The 19,179-nt window shown below is 35.8% G+C and overlaps 1 protein-coding gene across 3 annotated transcripts in view; it reads right to left on the bottom strand.

Moving 5' to 3' along the window:
* KDM4C (lysine demethylase 4C) overlaps positions 1-19,179 on the bottom strand; it is a 259,388-nt gene that overhangs the window by 93,138 nt on the left and 147,071 nt on the right. For all 3 annotated transcript variants that reach the window (XM_071580703.1, XM_071580705.1, XM_071580704.1), the window contains 3 exons: positions 9,496-9,677; positions 8,451-8,667; positions 7,533-7,609 (listed from right to left, as the gene is read on the bottom strand). In XM_071580703.1, coding sequence (XP_071436804.1) covers positions 7,533-7,609; positions 8,451-8,667; positions 9,496-9,677 — 476 coding nt within the window. The remainder of the gene's footprint in view (positions 1-7,532; positions 7,610-8,450; positions 8,668-9,495; positions 9,678-19,179) is intronic.

The following is a 19,179-nucleotide window of genomic DNA, read 5'->3' as shown; positions in this document are numbered from 1 at the left end:
CCAGCATTCAGGGATTGGATGTAGCAATCTTGTCTAGAGAATGATGTCCCTGACATGGCACAAGCTTGGAACAGATCCCTTCCAATCCTAACCATTCTATGATCCTATGAACACTGAGAATAAACACTTAGCAAACAAAATGGGAATCATGGTATATCATATATATATATATATATATATATATATATATATATATATATATATATATATCTAATGACAAAAAAGATGTAGTATTATTCCCATCATCAACAGAGTATCTTCAGAAGACTATCTGTATTCTCAAGAAAGCAGCATAGCACCAGCTGTGCAGGACAGGATATCTTGCTACTGGTTATTTGTAGCATGATTTTCCCTCAATGACTTTGGAGCAGTACCCCCAGATATCAGATATGGTCTTTGAGGACAAATTTAGATTGGTCCAATTCCACCTTCAAGCAAAGCCAGATTTAAAGCTGCATCTGATCCAATCATGTTTTACCCCGCAGGGAATCCCTTCCTTAGTAAGATGAGAAAACCCACACAACCAGAGGTGCTCAAAGTTGTCACACCTTTTCACATGGGTATCAGTGGGAAAGGCTGACTTGGTGAACTGCAGTGAAGAGAAGGCAAGGTCAAAATAGACTTTGAGTTTGAGCCCTACGGCACTGAGGTTAAAAGATATTTTCCAAGTTTAACGATCATCAATTTGGTTTCTGTGATGGCATCAGAGAAACTCCGTATTTAAAAACCTCTTAAAATATATTGGGTCATAAACTGTTTCTTGAAAGCAATATATATATATATATCCTATTACTAGCCTAATACCAAAATCAGAAAGAAATATCATGCTCTCCACTTCAGAGTCCACACAAGATTACCCGCAGCATTTTTAAGTAATTCTCCCAGAAAGTCAGCTTCTTGCAGAGGTTTGCAAAAATCCAGATTTAAAAAATAAAAATATATAAAAAAAAAGAAAAAACAAACAGGTCTTACTTTTCTGAAAACAAAAAAAAAACACAGAAAGCTAGATTTTTAATTTTCCTATTATAGCCAGATTTTCATGTCCAATAGTTTCTTTTACTAACTATATTCACATGCTTTTAAAGCTTGGTATCAAAATCAGTCTGAGAATTTAGACACTGTATACCAATTCACATGTTAATTTTGGTAGACACCAGTTTCTGAAAACAGGAGTTTATAATGGAAATGGTAACACTGTACCAGTAAGAACAACACCACCATAATTATAACATTCAAAATAATTTTCAGTAGGGTGAAATAGGGCAGTTTCTGAACTAGAATGTGGAAAGTTCTTACATGCCACTTTTCTGATGCCTTTGGGAAAAAGAATATAAAAATCCTTCAAATGATGTAAAGGACTGCTCTAATCATAAAATGGAAGGAAACCCAAAGACTGGTTACTAGTAAGTAACATAAAAGCATGAAAAAGCTCACCTACAGAAAAAAAATCTGCTCAACTATGAAACACAGGATCTGTTCTCAAGATCAGTGCCAACTAACCAGATGAGGTATTTACCAATTTCAGTAGTGCTGTGAAGAACAGTGTAAGAATAATTTGTGAAAAGTCATGCAGTTTCCTTATGAACAGCAATGTGAAGCAAGGCAATGAAGCATATTCTGTTTCCTTACTTGCTATCCTTTCTAACTCTTTCCTGTCCCAAATCCTCTTGTCCTCTAAATAGCAAAGGTACTCTGTGTTTATGTTCTATAGCTATTAGGTGACCACATCTTTGCTCATTGTACAGTACGTTGCATTCTCTATAATGTCAGTCATTATTCTTCCTGACTTCAGTAGCTTTCCCCAGCTGAAGCATTTAAGATTAATGAGGCATTTTTTCTCAATCAAGGCACTGTGTATGAATACAGTTACACGTTCAGAAAACATGTAGATAAATTATTTAATATTAGTTGATTTTTTAAATTGGAGGTGGGGTTGATTTATGGTTATTTTTTGTTCATTAGCATAGCATAATTCCTCTCTTTTGTTAATAATTGTTATCAAACAGGACCCACTGCCTAGTAGAATACAAAGATACATTATGTATAATGAATCCAGGTATATCCTGGAGGGTGAAAATCTGACAAAACATTGTAAAGCATACCACTTCAGCTATTTAGAGATGCTGCAACTGCAAGAAAACAGTATATTTCTGAATCTCAAAAGCAGTTTTCTCTGATAATATAAAATGGAATATCAATCTAGGCAAAGTCTGGCCCTGTCAATGTGAGTCCATACAGACATTTTTCTATTTCCATATTTTAATGATGTTCATGGTTGGGATTAATGCATAATACAGTTTCATGTAGCTATGAAGAGAGGTGTCATTTCTGCAGCACTCTCATACTTCATTGCTTTGTAAAATCATACTGATATACAAAAGCCTAACAGAGACCAAATTTTCCACAAAGTTAATATAACTGCCATGATTTTAAGAAAGCATAATTTAACAGAATTTAAAACTATTTTTAATTGTGTAAGCAAAGGCATGAAAATGAATTTTTCCTCCTTAGAAATGAACTCTGAACTTTCAAACAAGGTTGCACCAATGTTTCATAACTTCTATTATATTCCTAATTTCACAGAACTTTCTTTCTCCTTGTTTTCTAATCAACCTTCCCTTCACAATTAAATGTCTTACCCAGAAGAGAATTTCTCAGGCAAGTAGATCTCCTCCTTTTAGAAATCAATGTCAAGAGGAGTGAAAACAATTTCAGACATGCAGTAAGGTGACATTTCGGAGAACAGGTATTTCTCATAATGAAATCTTCTCATTTTGTTCACTTTTCTAATTAAAAAAATGGATTTTGGAAGGCATGTGTATATATAATTCCCACAGAAAGTCAGAGCTCAAATATGTTTCAGATCTCCTGCAACAGCAGCAGATTTTTAAGTATGCTTATCCTGAACAAAGTTTAGATGAATGTGATTTTTTCATTTGTTTCATGTACAAATTTGAAATCTGAATGGTGTCACTTGGAACACAAAATACAGTCAGTCTATATTCTCTACAGTGAAAAAAAGTCATGCAAACAAGTAATTTTCTTTAATTTCATCTCCCTCTCCAGAGAGACTTACAGTACTACACAAAAATTTAAAGTACTAGATGTATAACAGATACAGCAAACACATTCTGTGTTCAGTTTTGATCCACACCTCTCCTAGTTACAGGGGCTGGGACCATCTTATCACTCTGTGGGGGTAACCAAAACTGTGTATTGTACACCCTCCATGTCATTTCTCATGAAGTGTTAATAACTCAGAGTTAAATCACCCATTGTGAAACTCCTCAACCCTTGGGGAGGCACTGGGCATTTCCACCTGAACCTGACCAGGTTTCATTTTCGGGTTTTGGTACTGTTGGTACTACTCATCAGATCCAAAGGTGGACCAGAACCGCGACAGGACTGTGACTGCCACTCTCAACAAGACTGCAATCATTACTTCGACAGAACTGTGACTGTCATCCTCATCAACAGGTTTTCCTTTCTTTTACTTTACACCCAGGAGGACCACATTGCACTCAGCACAGGGGCTAAAGAACACCATTCTGTTTGTGCTCCAGGATCCTGCATTATAAATCTGTGTTTGTGGGTTAAAAAACAGATTTCCTCTGTATCATTGTATTTATTGTAATCTTTTTAGTAAATTGTAACTCTGACTCGTAATCTCTCAATCAAATCTTCTTCAACTATTTCTGAAAAATGTCTAACAAGTTTTTAAAATGTGAAGGAGTAGCTTCTATAAAATCTCTACATATCCTATTCCTGTAATGCAATAGTTTTAGAAATGAAGAGATTTCCTGGTATTAACTTCTGCTGATGTAGCTTAAAGCCTCTACAAGTTATCTTGTCCCTAAAGTAAGAGAATGGCAATTGATTGTGTTACTCTTAGTCATACACATGTAATTTTACATGACAGAATATGACTTTTTTTCTTTCTGACTTCCCCTGTCTATACTAAGAAGGTTAAATCTTTTCAACTCTCCCTTATGGAATGATTGAGATCTATCAGGAATGACTCAAAGAATTTTGGTTTATTGCTATTTCTGTTGCAACTCTTGTTTTCTTCCATCCCATTCAAGCACATGGTTTTTTTGAACCCTGTATGTTCACTATGAGACACAGCTCTTCAGCTGGGCTCTCACCAAAGCTGAAGAGAACACAAAAATTGTTTCATATTTTGGGGTTTTTAACCAGGCTTCGCTTCTATTAGAAGGCTTAAACATCCTCATGTGATGTTACAGGTTCTATAGAACTGATGACTTACGTTCAGTTTGTGACCAGAGTGGTCACAACTGCAATTGGCAACAGGAGCTACTGCTTAGGTAGAGACTCCCATGTTCATAGCTGACAGCTCCTAAGTACTGTACATATTTCTGTTGAATTCCATGTGATTTATTTTACACCATTTCTTCAGTATAGTCTAACACTTTGGTAGCTTTACATGAAGTGTACTCCCCCAGCTTCTGTGCAATCATCTTAAACAGTTTAAAGTAGACTACTCTAGATTTCCACATAACTTAAGGGCATGAAAAGTAATGGGTAAACAATGCACAGAACTTCATCATTCTCTTAATGATTTTAAGAGACTGATGAGAATGACGGCTGATGCCCTTAGATATTAAGTGTTGAAAACAAATCAATACTGCTATATGTTTAGCACCAATTGATTTTCACCATATCCCTTCTGTCACTGCAGAATTTAACTATCAGAATTTAAAACACTATCAAAAAAGCATCTGAAGGTTAGGATGCATAAAATCTTTTGCTTATTCCCATGATCTGTCTTTAATATACATCTCTTTGTATTCTGTTACTATCTCGCTTTTTAGAAATTGATAGATTCATCACTTGTTTGGTATTTTTCTTGGTATCCCAGATAGGTTGATTGCCACCTAATTCCTTGGGTGTCCTATCTCCTGTCTTTTTAAAAAGCAACAATAAATTTTCCAGGATGATGCCACCTCATCTAAGCTCTGCAAACTCTCATAATCACTAATAGCTCTGAGAAGGCTTCAGCATCTCAAAAGTTTGGAAAGACACTATTATTAAAAAAGAAAAAGTGAATTGGGTATCATTCACGTATGAGCATATAACAAAGCTTTATTTACATCCTTCAGCAGGGTCAGCCCCGGATTAGTACTTGGATGGGAGACCTCCTGGGAAATGCCGGGTGCTGTAGGTTCTCGTCCTGAGGACTTCACTGGCACTGTCCAAGCTCGCTCGGCCGTGGCAGATGAACCTCAGGACTTAAACGGTGGGGCCAGTTCTGCGCACGCTGAGCCTCACCTAAAATCCACTGCGCAGGCTGGAAGGGCCCACCCACGTGGGGACAGCCCTTCCCAAATCTTCGTTCGCGAAGCTGAGCCACACACACACATTTACATCCTTGAAACAGTTGATTTTGCAACTTAACTTGGATAACAGATGTCTACTATCTATTACTCCTACACCTTTCATGTGAAAATTACAGCTCACATTTACATGTGAATGACATGTAATAACAAAGACGACAAGATACTGGATTGGAAGACCAGTTTGTAAGTAAACGTAATACTAGTGAGGTACATTCAACCTCAGGCAGTTAAATGCCTCCCTGACACCCAATCCCATCAGGTCTGGGAAGCCAAGCAGGGTCAGCCCTGGTTAGTACTTGGATGGGAGACCTCCTGGCAATGCCAGGGGCTGTAGGTTCTAGTCCTGAGGACTTCACTGGCACTGTCCAAGCTCGCTCGGCCGTGGCAGATGAACCTCAGGAGTTAAAGGGTGGGGCCAGTTCTGCGCACGCTGTGCCTCACCTAAAATATCCACTGCACAGGCTGGAAGGGCACACCCACGTGGGGAGAGCCCTGCCCAAATCATTCACGAAGCCTAACCATGATGATATTCAATCTCAAATATTTCATTAACACTTCCCAACTTAAAGACAACTTAAGGCATTAAGAATGGAATTTTATGCAATAAACATGCCTGAATGGAGAGCTCTCTTGGGCTACAAGTTCATTTTACTCAAGTTACCAAAACAGAGACACAGAAAGATGAAGTTGTCAGAACTAATGATTCAGCTGTACAGGAATCAATACACACATAAAATCACAGCAAGTCAGTTAAATGTATAATAGGCAAAGCTTACATACAATAAAATTGTCCAAATGGCAAACACATACTGTCTGGTCTTTGCATGGTGACAATGGTCATCCATTTCAGCCCTATTACTTTCTTGTTACCTAACACATAAAATTACTGGGCCTTCTTTCTTGTTCCTAGAGTTTCCTTTTGCAAAAATCCGATTCTAAATCCACATCACATAAAATTCAGCTGTTTTCTCTATGGTTTTGATATATCTCTTACTGCTTCATCTCACGTCCTCAAATTGCTCAGCTAAAAAAGTACTTTTCTCAAAATTCAGATCTGTGTTATTTTCAGAAACCCATACACATCATAACAGAATAAAACTAAATTTATTCAGTAAAATATGAGTAATTCTCAAAGAAATGTCTTCCATGGGTGTTAATTTTTCCCCTAAAAGTTTTCCAAAGAAAAACTCCAGTCAAGCTTTAATCTTCTCCCCAATATATTTATTTTTCTGTCATTTTCTCAAGTTCTCCCTCTATTGACCCATAGTGAATATAAACTAATCCAGTCAGTCACTTCACTATTGCTCTTATCTTTCATTTACTGTTGCTATCTAAATGTCCTCTTTACTTCAAGAATATTTGCCCAAAACAGTTTTAGAATCCTTTCTACACACATTAACAAGTTATAAGACTGAATTTTGTTTTACTTTTTTGTCAGTGACTTTTGCTTTTAAAAATGTACTACAGTCAAAAGTCTCCCCAAATTTCAACTCAAATGCATTTCTGTCATTTGTTAAGTTAAGATCAGGTTCCAAGGCAACATTGTTGAAATCTAAATTTTTCAGTGTTTTTTAACAAAAACATCTGATTCAGTCCTATTGCTGTCATACATGGTATTTCATGAATAAGAATATTCTGCTTAGAACTCCCATGCTTGCACATCATAGCTGTATCTTCCCTGAAAAGAAATTAACAAAACTTTCTGATAGAGTAGTGGGGCTTTCTGACCCTGTTTATTTAACTGATAATTAAACTCTGAGCTCATAGGAGCCTCTCACTTGCTAGAACAGTTATGCTTTCCACCTCAACTTTCCCCCACAAATGTATTCCAGCAGATCCTGAAACTCATGATTGTCTGATAAAGAAAAAGGTATTCAGGTAATTCTCTCTCTTATGTGCATTTTAATTTTCAGTTGTTTCCCTAAACAATATTTTTCACGCAACTATATTCTGTTAACCAATCCTTTTTATGAGTCTATAAAACTCCTCCAACTTTGTCTATCAAAATGCCATTATATTTTACATTGAAATCTAATTCCCTTTTACAAATAATTTTTCCCCAGCATGTTCAGAAAAAATACAGAGGCTGCATTCCACATGAAATAATGCACATGCCTTTTTTTTCCACCCTTAATCTCTAATGTTTTTGATAGCTTAGCAAAGTGTGAAACTTACAGCTGTCCAGGCTTCTTTTCTGCATCGACAACACAACCATTCATTATGGATTTCTTGAGAAGGAACACCATAGCAACCTAGAACAAGACAACTGTATTGATTATTATATTCTGCCTTTGTATCAATAATGTCATACAAATCAATGTAGCAGAAAGCTAATTCCAGTCTATGAAACATGTCTTCCCAAAACTCAACGAACAAACAAACAAAAAAAAACAAAAAGAAGAAAAACCCACAAGAATCCCCACCAAACAAAAAAAAACACCCTGCAAAACCAAGCCAAAACCCAAAACAAACAACAACAAAACGCCCAAAAACCCAAAACCCGCAATCTATTATTTCTCTCAATACAATGGCAAATCATCAATTCTCCCTGAAGTAGAAATTTAACTTACTATAATGATATCTATTCTATGCAATTATACCACATTTCCAAATATCAAGTTCTACTGCCTTTAGAAGCTACTGCAGAAAATCCATGCCTCCATCAGTCACTTACAAAAAAAAAAAAGGGTGGAAGGTGAAGAAAGTTACTACATACCTAAAATAATAGCAATATTCACAAGTCCTCCAGCAGAATTTTACCCTGACTACTTAATAAGGGCATACTAACACCACACAGTGGTTTGAAATATGAGAACCAACATAGTAATTCAATTTCTCAGAATAGAAACAAGAATCAGAAATTTGTGATTATTGAAAGTTTCCAGGAAACTCTTCAATATTTTCACAGCAATCACTAAAAAGTAATAGGAAATATAGTTCTCAAAATAATTTAGCTGATGATTGAAGCATTACATATGGAAATGTTCTCTAGGTGCTCTTAAAGACATGCTAAGAAGCCTAGATAACTATTATTTATCAGTAAAAGAAAATTCAAAGATACATTTCTGCCAACACAACAACTACATTATTTACTTGCATGAACTCGTACGCAACACTTTGCACAAGAAATCAGAAGACTTGTTCCATCTTCTTCAATAAAGGCATTTGATGGATAGTTTTCAGTGTTTTCTTCACTATAAATAAAACACATCTCTGGAATAAGAGGTTTAGTCTTTTCATTTTCTGCCATCAGTGTTTCTGCTGAGTTTGCTCCCCTGAAAGGAGGACTTTCTTCATCCTTACTGTCTGGCTGGAAAATAAACAAAATTTATATTTAAGAAAGGAGAATCTTACTCTTCCTTTTGACTATGATGAAACTCCCTCCCCAGCTTTTGCACCAACAGTGTAACAGTTTCATGAGAAAATTAACTGCTTCTAGGTATTTATCACAGTCATTCCACACTGACTGTTCAAAATAACTGTGAAACCTAGAAGAGAACTCAGCCTGCCAACTAGTGTTACTGTAGTAGTGTTTCACGACAGTGCATCTCTTGAGTCCTTTAACAGCGTCCAGTGCAATAATGAGCTTTTTCCTGGTTCCCATGCTGAGGAAATTTGAGTTTACAAGCTTCAGAATTAGCAATATAGTACTACAACAGCCTTTTTAGTTGATATTTGACACAGTAATTCCACCAGCCAGTACCAAACAGTGCTCTGCATTAGACTGTTTCTGTACTAATTCCTTTTTCCTGAGGCCTAAGTACTGTGAAAATACTTAATTCTTCAACACTGAAGGAAGGAGGCTCTGAAAAAAAGAGTCTGAAGATGGGCATATAAGGAAATAGTTAAAAGATACCTATTAGGGTTTGCCACCTCAAAAACTGAATTTTCAAGGGCAAACACACATACAGTAACACCAATCATGCTTAAAAAGGTAGTAGAAGGCATAGACTGTCTGCAACCCAGGGTGGACACAGGTGAATGAATATCAGTTCTAATTTTAACAGTCTGGGGTTTTTTTACCTCTCTTACAAATGAAACACATAAGCTCATTTGGTTTATAATTTACTGGAAATTAAGCAGCCAGGCAGCTATTTCACACTTCATCCAGAGGTGTAGCTGTAAGAATCTTGCTTACCTTATAGTATGGCATGAGAAGAGTACAAATGGCACAATGAGGTTCCTTTTCTGCACAAGCTGCATTGTATTCTTTTTCAGCATTGAAACTGGGTACTCTGGTCTGCCAAAGGTAGATCAGAGGCTTGGCCCATGCCTCTGTCTCTTGAACTTCCTCTTCAATTACGGTAGTCTCAGGCAGTTCTTAAAGAAAACAAACAATTGGCTATATTGCAGTCATGGAACAAAGAAAACAATGAGTCTGTCATGTATGCTCATGAAGATCAAACAATGTTGTAAGAAGTCTGTGTATGAACAGAGGTTCAGAAGTCTAAAAGAATGCTGTGCTTTGACACCTCTGTCATGAGCTGACTCCTCTGCATACAGCATAAGAAAGCATCCACTAGCTCTACAGATTACAATTTGTATTCATATCCACAGCATTACATCTCACTCTCCCATTCCTTAATTCCTCCAACCTCTATGCCCTGTCCCTCCATGGACTCTGTCCTAAATTCCTCATGGATGGAACATGTTGTATCCTGCCAAGCTGCATCACACAAATCACTCCATGCACAAAGAACAGCATCTCACAACTCTTTATGGAAACTAGTGTTCATTTTCCAAAGGGAAAAGAGAGGCAAACTTCGTAGCCAGGGAGTAACAGGGAAAAATCCGACCTAAGAAACAGCAGAATATACATTTAATAGGCAGAACATTGCCTATCGTATCTTTCACAATCAATGAGGAAGGCATGTGGGTGACAGAATAATTATTACTATTTAAAGGAAAATGTGAAAAATTTTGAATAAAACTTTCAGATAATAGAAAAAGGTCTACAGCATACAGTCCTAATGATATATTCAAGAAAAATTGTTTATTTCAGAAAAAAGAAAATTCCCAGAAAAGAGAAATGTTTAATGAAGTACATTAAGCTGATTCATCACATTTCCTTCAGCCCATGACTGCCTTCTTCATTTTATGAAAATGCAGAGGCTTTTATGGGTCTCCTATGATAAATTGTCACACATTGCTACAAAACCACTATAAAGCTGACAATATTTTCATCATTGTTGAGTAAAATATTCACTAAAATATTTGTCTACAAGCAAGCCAAATGTAGTAAAAATAAATTAATATATCCTGCATGTAAATTTTAACTCATTTTCTATAGTTTCTCAAGAGAACTAATATCAATTGAATATATATTTGCCAATAATCCAGGTAGAAGGGCACACACAAAACAACCACAAAAAAGCTGTCAATATTCTGGAGCAGAGCTCTATGTTGAACAGCTTAGGTTCAAAAGAACACCAGTGAAGAGATCACTGAACACAAGGAATAGACGAACATGTAAAATTCTGGGAATACTTTTACAGCTTTTTGCACTCCTTATTTTTCAAGTGAAAAACTTAGCAAAGCTCTTAGTTAAAAACATTCAGTCCACTTATATTTTTTCTATTGCTTGCAATTTTAAAGACCTGTAAAACAAATACTTATGAAATCTATGCCTCCAGTTGCATTTCTATCTATTTAAATTTTCCCTTAAAGAATGGTGTTACAAGTCAGCTTTACTGACTTTTTAAAATTCTTTCATGGACATTATTTTCTTTCAGGAGCTTGTACTGCCATTATTTTAAAATTTTTCATCATATTTGTGACCTTACAGAGAATTAAGAGCTTGATTGTCCCTTATGAAGAAAACAAAGAGGCTCACAAAATTTGTTGTGAAGGTTTGTAACATCCTTCATATCTATTATTCACTTTGAAACTGACAGCCTTTGATTGCACCATTCCCTATCACTGCTGAATAATTCTCCCATGAGAGCTGAAGCCTTCAACCTGAATCTCAGCCTCTTGTGCTTTCCTTCATTCAAAAATCTGTCCTTGGATTTCCAGTCCTGGAACCAATTCTACGATGATAACTCGTTCTCTCACACATTGGTCTGGCTTTCCACTCCCTACAGCAGAGTGCTGAGTTTATCACTATATTGGTTCTTTTTTTGATGAGAACAATATTTGCATCTTAACAAAATATAAACTCCATAATTTCAGTTCTCCATTGCAGGACCTTTACAAATCCTTTCCTGAATAAGAAGTTGAAAAGAAAGCAGGAGACAAGAATAAAGCTGGCAATTAGCAGCATTTTGTTGCTTTCAAGAGTTTTGCTTTTATTTTCAAACCTCATTCCAAATGAATTCAGGGACAAAGTGCTTTACACATACGTACCACACTGCATCTTTCACAACCTCAAAAAAATTTAACAATATTTAAAAAAAATTTGTTTTCTCCTTTACTTTGTTTAGAACAACCACTTCCAGTTAGCTATTGACTGGAAGCACTCTTCATTTGCCTCAATCTCTACCATCTCTAATTCTGCCTTCTATCTCTTCTGAGGCATGACTGCCTTCTCATTAAGCCTTATTGCAGCTTCTTTCCTCTGCATGAACTATGCAGAGAATATGAAAAATATCCCTCCTCATTTCAGAGGGACACTGTGTAACCCAGTACTTCTTAAAGGAATGTTACACTAACAAGTTACAAAATTCAGAGTAAAGAGAATATATGTACTTAAGGATTACAAACTTTGTGTGATCCTCCGTTATCACTCCTGTATGCCTAGTTAATTTCAGTTCTTCTCAGGAACTTCCTAGGCAACCTTGAGCTTAAATTATCATCTTTCAAGGTCTTCATAAATATCAATTTATCTCCTCATAATCAACATGCACCAACCCACCCACTGAAATAATCAAATCTCAAAAGAAACAGATTTAAAAAAAAAAAGTTACAGATTACATGACTCCGATTACAGACTATGAGAACAATGCTGCCTTAAACAACTTCTTAACCAGACAGAAAGTGCACTCTCCTCTATAAATATTCTACACCAGTAGAGCTTGAGCAGTTTCACTTTGTGTGCTTCTTTCAAGTGAGAGGATGAATTTCCAGAGCAGCTTCTCAAGTTGTAAGGTGGAGTTACCTTCCTGGTTTCCATATAATCAGAGAAATTACACACAGTGACTAAAAACTGAAAATTTGGGCATTCAAAACGAGCAAGGAAATTAAAAAAAAAAACAAAAAAAAAAAAAAAACAAACAAACAAACCAGCACTTCAACTGCTTGAGAAAAAGCACAGAGTATATAATCACTTGATGTAACAAACACTGCTGCCTCGGCACTGTTTATAGCCTCTCTTCACTTATTCATTTGATAATATCAAAGTCCTATTTATGTCCAAAAAACATTGGAAAACTTGAGGGATCTTCAGATTTACTTTTTTTAATTTATCCAGTACTTCTCAATTCCTCTTATCCTCTTTACTGACTCCTTTCATGACTTACTACTTAGCTGAAGAGCAATCAATGACTTAGCCTAAAGTAAATTTACTTTCCCAACTGCCATTTCAGGGCAGACATTCAGGTGCATCACATGAGCTCAGTGTTTCTGTGAACAGATCAGGATTTGTTAGAAGGACACAAGGCAACTGCAGCATCCATTTGGCTTCATTCCAAATCTACCCTAACTGAGGATCCTCAGACTAGGAATAGAGAACAATTTGTGGTGTCCATACAGACTGAAAGATCTGAGAAACTCCATTGTCATAAGCAGACATACTTTCTGCTTCAATTATGTATCAGTGCCAATTCGCAGTGCTCAAAACCTGCAAAAACTGGTGGAAGCATGTGTTGCCACAGTGAAAGAGACTTATACGTTGTCCCCAGATAGCAAATATCTACTTTATAAGGCCAGTAAGTAATGTTTTGAGAAGCTATATGAACAAGATGCTTCGCTCATAAACATACATACTGGCATTTTTCTGAAAGAGTCTGGAATGCTGTGTCAGTTCTGGTAGTGGAAATTTTGATGAACAGTCACTTATGCAATGCTGCTAACCAACAACATTCTATGATATGTGTCATTATTCAGTCAAATCTTCATTGTGATAACTTGCTCTAAGAACAGCTACCAATGGCCCAAGACACACAGTTCAAAAGATTCAGGTCAGCCAATATGAAACATATGTCTTTGGAGACTATTTTCATCTTATGAAATGGAGCTAGATTATATATTTTGACTTCTATGTCTGCTGTAATCCAGATTAAGTCCCTCACACTTCCTCACAGTTCACTGGCAGTAAGTGCAGAAACCAGGACTCTGCACAGGTGCACAACAGACTTCCCTGGTGTGAACTCTGATGTGCCATTTGCTTTTTTCAGCTTTTCAGCATGAAACATACATTCCAAATTAGAAGTTAATCAAGACAAAAGTGAATAATGTATTCTTGATATTCTTTCATATAGAAACTTCAATTCAACTGTAATACCAAATACATCTTACTGTCAGAGAGAACAAAAGAAAAATACAGAAGCTGAACCTGCTAACCATGACAAGAAAATTCAATATCCATTTACACCTCAACTGACAGCCCTGTTCAAGGGATTGCACTATTGCATACACACAAGCACACTGACAAATACCTAAAGAATCATCTTTAGGGTCTTCACTTAATCTCTTCCTTTTGTTTAATCTCCATTTGAATAATGACACTCCACTTTAGATACAGTAATTACACCCACAGCAAAAAATACTGTCTCAAAAGTCATGGCCATTGCTTCAGCTACAAAAAATAAATATCTCATTAGCAGAACACCTCACATAACATCATGTTCTAGTGCAAATGCTATGCTTAGCCTGAAATATAAGTGCTACTTACAGGAACTCAGTATTGCTTAACATAAAGCTATAATTAATCTGATTCACTTCCTTTCAGTCACATGACAGTAAGCATATACAGTTCAGTAAGGGGAATCACATTTCTATTGTGATACAACTGCATATTGCAATTACTATATTGTGCTTGTATTGCAATTTCAGTACATTGTTGCATCTCTCTGCTACTGCAAAAGCAACATCATGTATGTTGCAATATATTTGGTATTAAATATTATATTCTTCTCATGTGGGACATCTAAAAGAACCTGATCAGAGAGCACTGGACTATGGTAGAAGGAACACAGAATTCAGTTCTCAAGTACTAATGTTTAAATTGTACTTATGAATCAGAGGACTGACTTGAATTCTGTTACAGTTTTAGGCCCTACAGTCTAAAGGATACAGAAATTTCCTAGATAATATGCAAACCTTCAACATTGGCCATATGTTTAAATGAAGTTCAAAACCTTTTACTGGATACATTTTGACAATATAACCTACTTAGATTCAAATATCTTATCAATACATCATTAAACATATTACTGGGTTTGTCTGTGCTTTGATAGTAACTATGTGGAGTGGCAGTCACATAAAAGTAACATTCCTGCCTCTTCTGGCCTCCCAAGAAAAGTTTATCATGCAAGTCTGTTAGTATGCACATGACTTTTAAATACTCTTATATGAATGAAAGCCTATTTCTTGTAATTTCTGTTATGTTTCTGCCTGTAAATGTACCACATATTCATGCTGAAGTCTAAAATAGATTAATACCAGCCAAAAAAATTATTAACTGGAGGATATAATGCAGTATATTCCTAAGCATTTAAAAACACCTCCTTACTCTCACCACTAACATTGGTCACAGATCTTAAGTCTCCCTAAAACCCCAGGGAATTTTTATTTAACTGCAAGTATAATGCCTTGTTGTAATCCTACTTTACTAGATAAAATTCATAATTAGGCCAAATATTTTGCTTCCTACAGGGATAGACCAGGTGCTCTTTCCTCCAAAAGAAATGTAAAAAACATTTGATGATACAATTAATGAATTTTAAATTAATGCATAACACAATTAATGAATTTTAAATAAATGCATGACCTTAATATAAACCTTACTGTATCATATTGTGCTGGGTTTGGCTAGGGTAGAGTCAATTTTCTCCATAGTAGCTGGTTTGGATTGGCTATGTTTTGGATTTGTGCTGAAATGGTCGTGATAATAGAGGTAATTTTGCTATTGCTAAACAGTGCTTTAACAGCATCAAGCACTTTCTGCTTCTTGTACTGCCCTGCCAGTGAGTGGTAGCAGAATCTTCCAATTCTCTCCCCAGTCTGGTTGGTGGGGTAGTGAGTGAGCAGCTGTGTGATGCTTGGCTGTCAGCTGGGCTTAAGCCATGACATGCTCAGCCATAGTGGTACCGATACTACAAGGTGATTAGCAATTCTACACTTCTTAATCGTTCCTGCTACTATATTTGTACCTGAAAAGCATATTTATATAGGATCAATTAATCTCTGATCTAATTTCAGCTATACCAGTTCTCATGAATGTGGTAATTTACATGCACGTGTACCCCTTCCCACATTTAAGAAAAGTGAAACAATTCAGTAAAACTAACTGTGTAGACAAAAAGAAAATTATAGCCCAGAATCTGTTTTGATATAAATGAAACTCCTTCTAAAGAAAAGCACTTACAAACAGTTATTATGCTGTTTTCCAAGTGAGCAAGTGAATAAAGTAATTGTTTTCACTAATGTTATTGTTTAATAGTTTGTGGAAAACTTGCTTCAACACACAATACTATTGCTCTGAATGGTTTTCACTTACTAAGTTAAACTCAAATTATCAGGCAGAAAACATGTGGGCCATTTGCAGAATGGGCTGTTGCCAGTATTTGCTGATTTAACCTAGCAGATGTGAAAAGCCATAGACACTAATACAGTACAATTTGCTTTTGCCAATCTCAACAATGACTTTGCTGCTTGGGGTTATGTTCCACTGATGTTTCCTGGCTTTGTACAGCAGCGTTCTCTGCTATGAAGAGCACAGCAGCATCTGTTATTTTTCAGGTAGTTGAGCATAATCTCAGCCCTGGGAAGCATTAGCTATAGTTTCAAATGTCCAGAAGGAAATAATAATAATAATAATAATAATAATAATAATAATAATAATAATAATAATAATAATAATAATAATAATAATAATAATAATAATAATAATAATATAAAAAATAAGACAGTCAGGGAAAAAGACTTGTAACTTCCAAACTTTACTGTTCCTGTGATGTATCAGCAAACTCCGTTTCAGAAATTGTCTTTTTTTTTCAGTAATGAAAGCCATAGATTCCATAGCAAAATATGAAAATAAAAACTTTTAAACCTACTATACTGCTCCAGAAATTTAATTTTTTTGCATGATACCATGCTCCAAAAGTACTGTGAAGTATGTAGCATTTTGGCTAAAGAGCCTAATTGCCAAATTATCTATTAATACTTCAGTTCTCATAAAAACTGAAACAGACAACCATACTGCCACAGAGCTCTAGAGGCTGAGTCCAGGAGCTCCTGGATCAAATCAGGTTTAGCTCCCAAAAGAAAGCAATAGAGTTCTTCATCAAAAAAATAACATACCAAAAAAGTGTAACACACCAATTGTAGCAAATCACAAAATTTTTTCACAAGTCAGAAAAATGAGTTAAAAAACATTTTTAAAACACAAGTTGACAGACTTGAAAGATGCATTTAGATAATGGGATACTCTGATTTTCCTTCAGCATATTATTGGAGTCCCATAATAAAATTCACATTTGTTTAGTGATTTAACTCCATATTGCAATTGGTACAATTTGCTCAATGTAACTTTCACTTGTATTGTGATTGAATTGTATATTACAATACTACAATAAACGTGATTTGTACCTTCACTGTGATTCAAGCACATTGCTCTATCATTCCATTAAATGGAAATCCCATGTAATTTCAAGCAATTTCAAATAAGAAAATGCTGTGTTTTTCACTAAACCCTCCACACATGGAATATCTAAAAGAGTCTGATCAGAGTGTACTGTACTCCGACACTAACAGGCATAGTCTGCAGTTATTCCTGAGGGTGAGTGGCACCCACCAAAATCATTACTTCGGCAAAAGCATTATTTCTGCTTTGGTATTCATCACAAATGAGAACCTAGTAGAAAAAGCCTCATTGTGGTTGACTAGCTGAAGATAAGAGCACTATTATTCAAAAGAGTAGATAAAATCAGTACAAATACTAGTAAAGGCTAGAAAAACTCACAGAATCACAGACTATTCTGAGTTGGAAGGGACCCACAAGGATCATCAAGTCCAACTCTGAAGTCAATGGCCCACACAGGGGAATGAACCCACAACCCTGACATTATTACAACCAAGTTTTAACCAACTGACCTAATCTCAGGGTCATAAATCGCAACAATAACTTTGAAAAGGAGGGATGGGAAAACCATAACCATGATTTTTCATGGACAGCAGGATAAAGCACTGATCCCACCAAAACTGAAAGGTTCTAACAAGCTGAAGAAAGAAGAAAACACAGGGCTTCAAAGATTGCTAGGTATTTACTTGCAAGTAGTAGTGCGTAAGTTAGGGGACAAGATATTAACACACTGCATGCTAGAACAAGAAAAATAAACAGTTAAATTACATAACTTAGAATAAGTGCACTTTCTATTATGCACTGAATTTTCCACATGTAGAATATGGAAAATGACCCTGTCAGACTGCAGTGGACCTCAATGTTTCTCTTTAACAAATTACAAAGTAACTAAAACCTATTTGATATACAATGCAGATAAACTTATAGAAAGCTCTGAGAACTCAGACCATAGAGATTCCATTTTACATTAATCTTTAAAACTAGATTTACAGAGCTATAGCATTGTCATTTTCGAAAATTACCATTTTTGTTTGCTTATTAATTCCTAGAACAAAATAATTCACTGCTGGAAACAGAGGATCACAGAGACACACAATAAACACAAGGGGTAAAAATCACTCTTTCATCCACTGAATTCCCTAAATAGCTGCATGACTTTTTTGTGCATACGGAATGAAGAATTTAACCCTTTTACAGTTAAGATTCAAACGGTCAAAGATGTCTACTAACTCTGCCGACCTAAGCTGAAGCACAAGCAGCAAATTTTTCCTGATGCTAAAATCCATGAACTCTCTGGTGACTCCAGAAACACAGCTACTCACCATGTCCAAAAACCAAGCTCGAAGGTGACCCACTAGTCAAGCAACTGTTTTAAAAATGTGGACAGGAGGCCACAGAAAAGGAGATATTCTTTTATCTGTAGGAACTGCCACTATGAAATATTTATAGCATATTTTTATAATTTTCATTATTATATATGTACATTAAAACAATTCCAGGAATTTCACCTTTCTTTATACTGGGTAGGTTTAAAGAATAGCCACTGTACTTACAACTCAGTTCAAAGAGGCATCTCATCTAAATCACAAAAGAAACAAAATAAAACCTTCTGGAATCTACTGCATAGCCTATCAGTAAAAAACATAGTTGTCAGTGCAAAATCACTACAAGCCCAGACTACAAGCCATAGACTGGCAGATATCTGCTCTCTTGAAAAGCATTAAATCCCAACACAGTAAAAGACTTACTAAAAGCTGCTTTCTCCATTCCATTCCCTCTATGTAATTTTTCAAATTTTTAAAAAAATAGAATTAGTATTTGCATTCTAATTTAATTTGCTTGTGGTCACTGTACTTCTGACTAGAAAACTTGATCAATAGCTAAAATTAGACTGCACTTTTTAGGAACTCCTATTGTCATCCATATACATGTTTACTGATTTACTTATGAAATACCAGAATTTGCCAGGATACACATCTGTACAAAAGTGGAAAAATACAGAAAATTTCTCCTAGTGACCAGGTTCTTCTCTATTAATAAAAAGAGTCACTGAGATACAACAGAATTATTTGGTGGCACTTT

The sequence above is a fragment of the Pithys albifrons genome, chromosome Z (assembly GCF_047495875.1).
Source record: "Pithys albifrons albifrons isolate INPA30051 chromosome Z, PitAlb_v1, whole genome shotgun sequence".
In the NCBI taxonomy this organism is placed as follows: Eukaryota; Metazoa; Chordata; class Aves; order Passeriformes; family Thamnophilidae; genus Pithys; species Pithys albifrons.
Note: the sequence above shows the minus strand (reverse complement) of the source record. Positions and strands in the feature narration are given on the sequence as shown.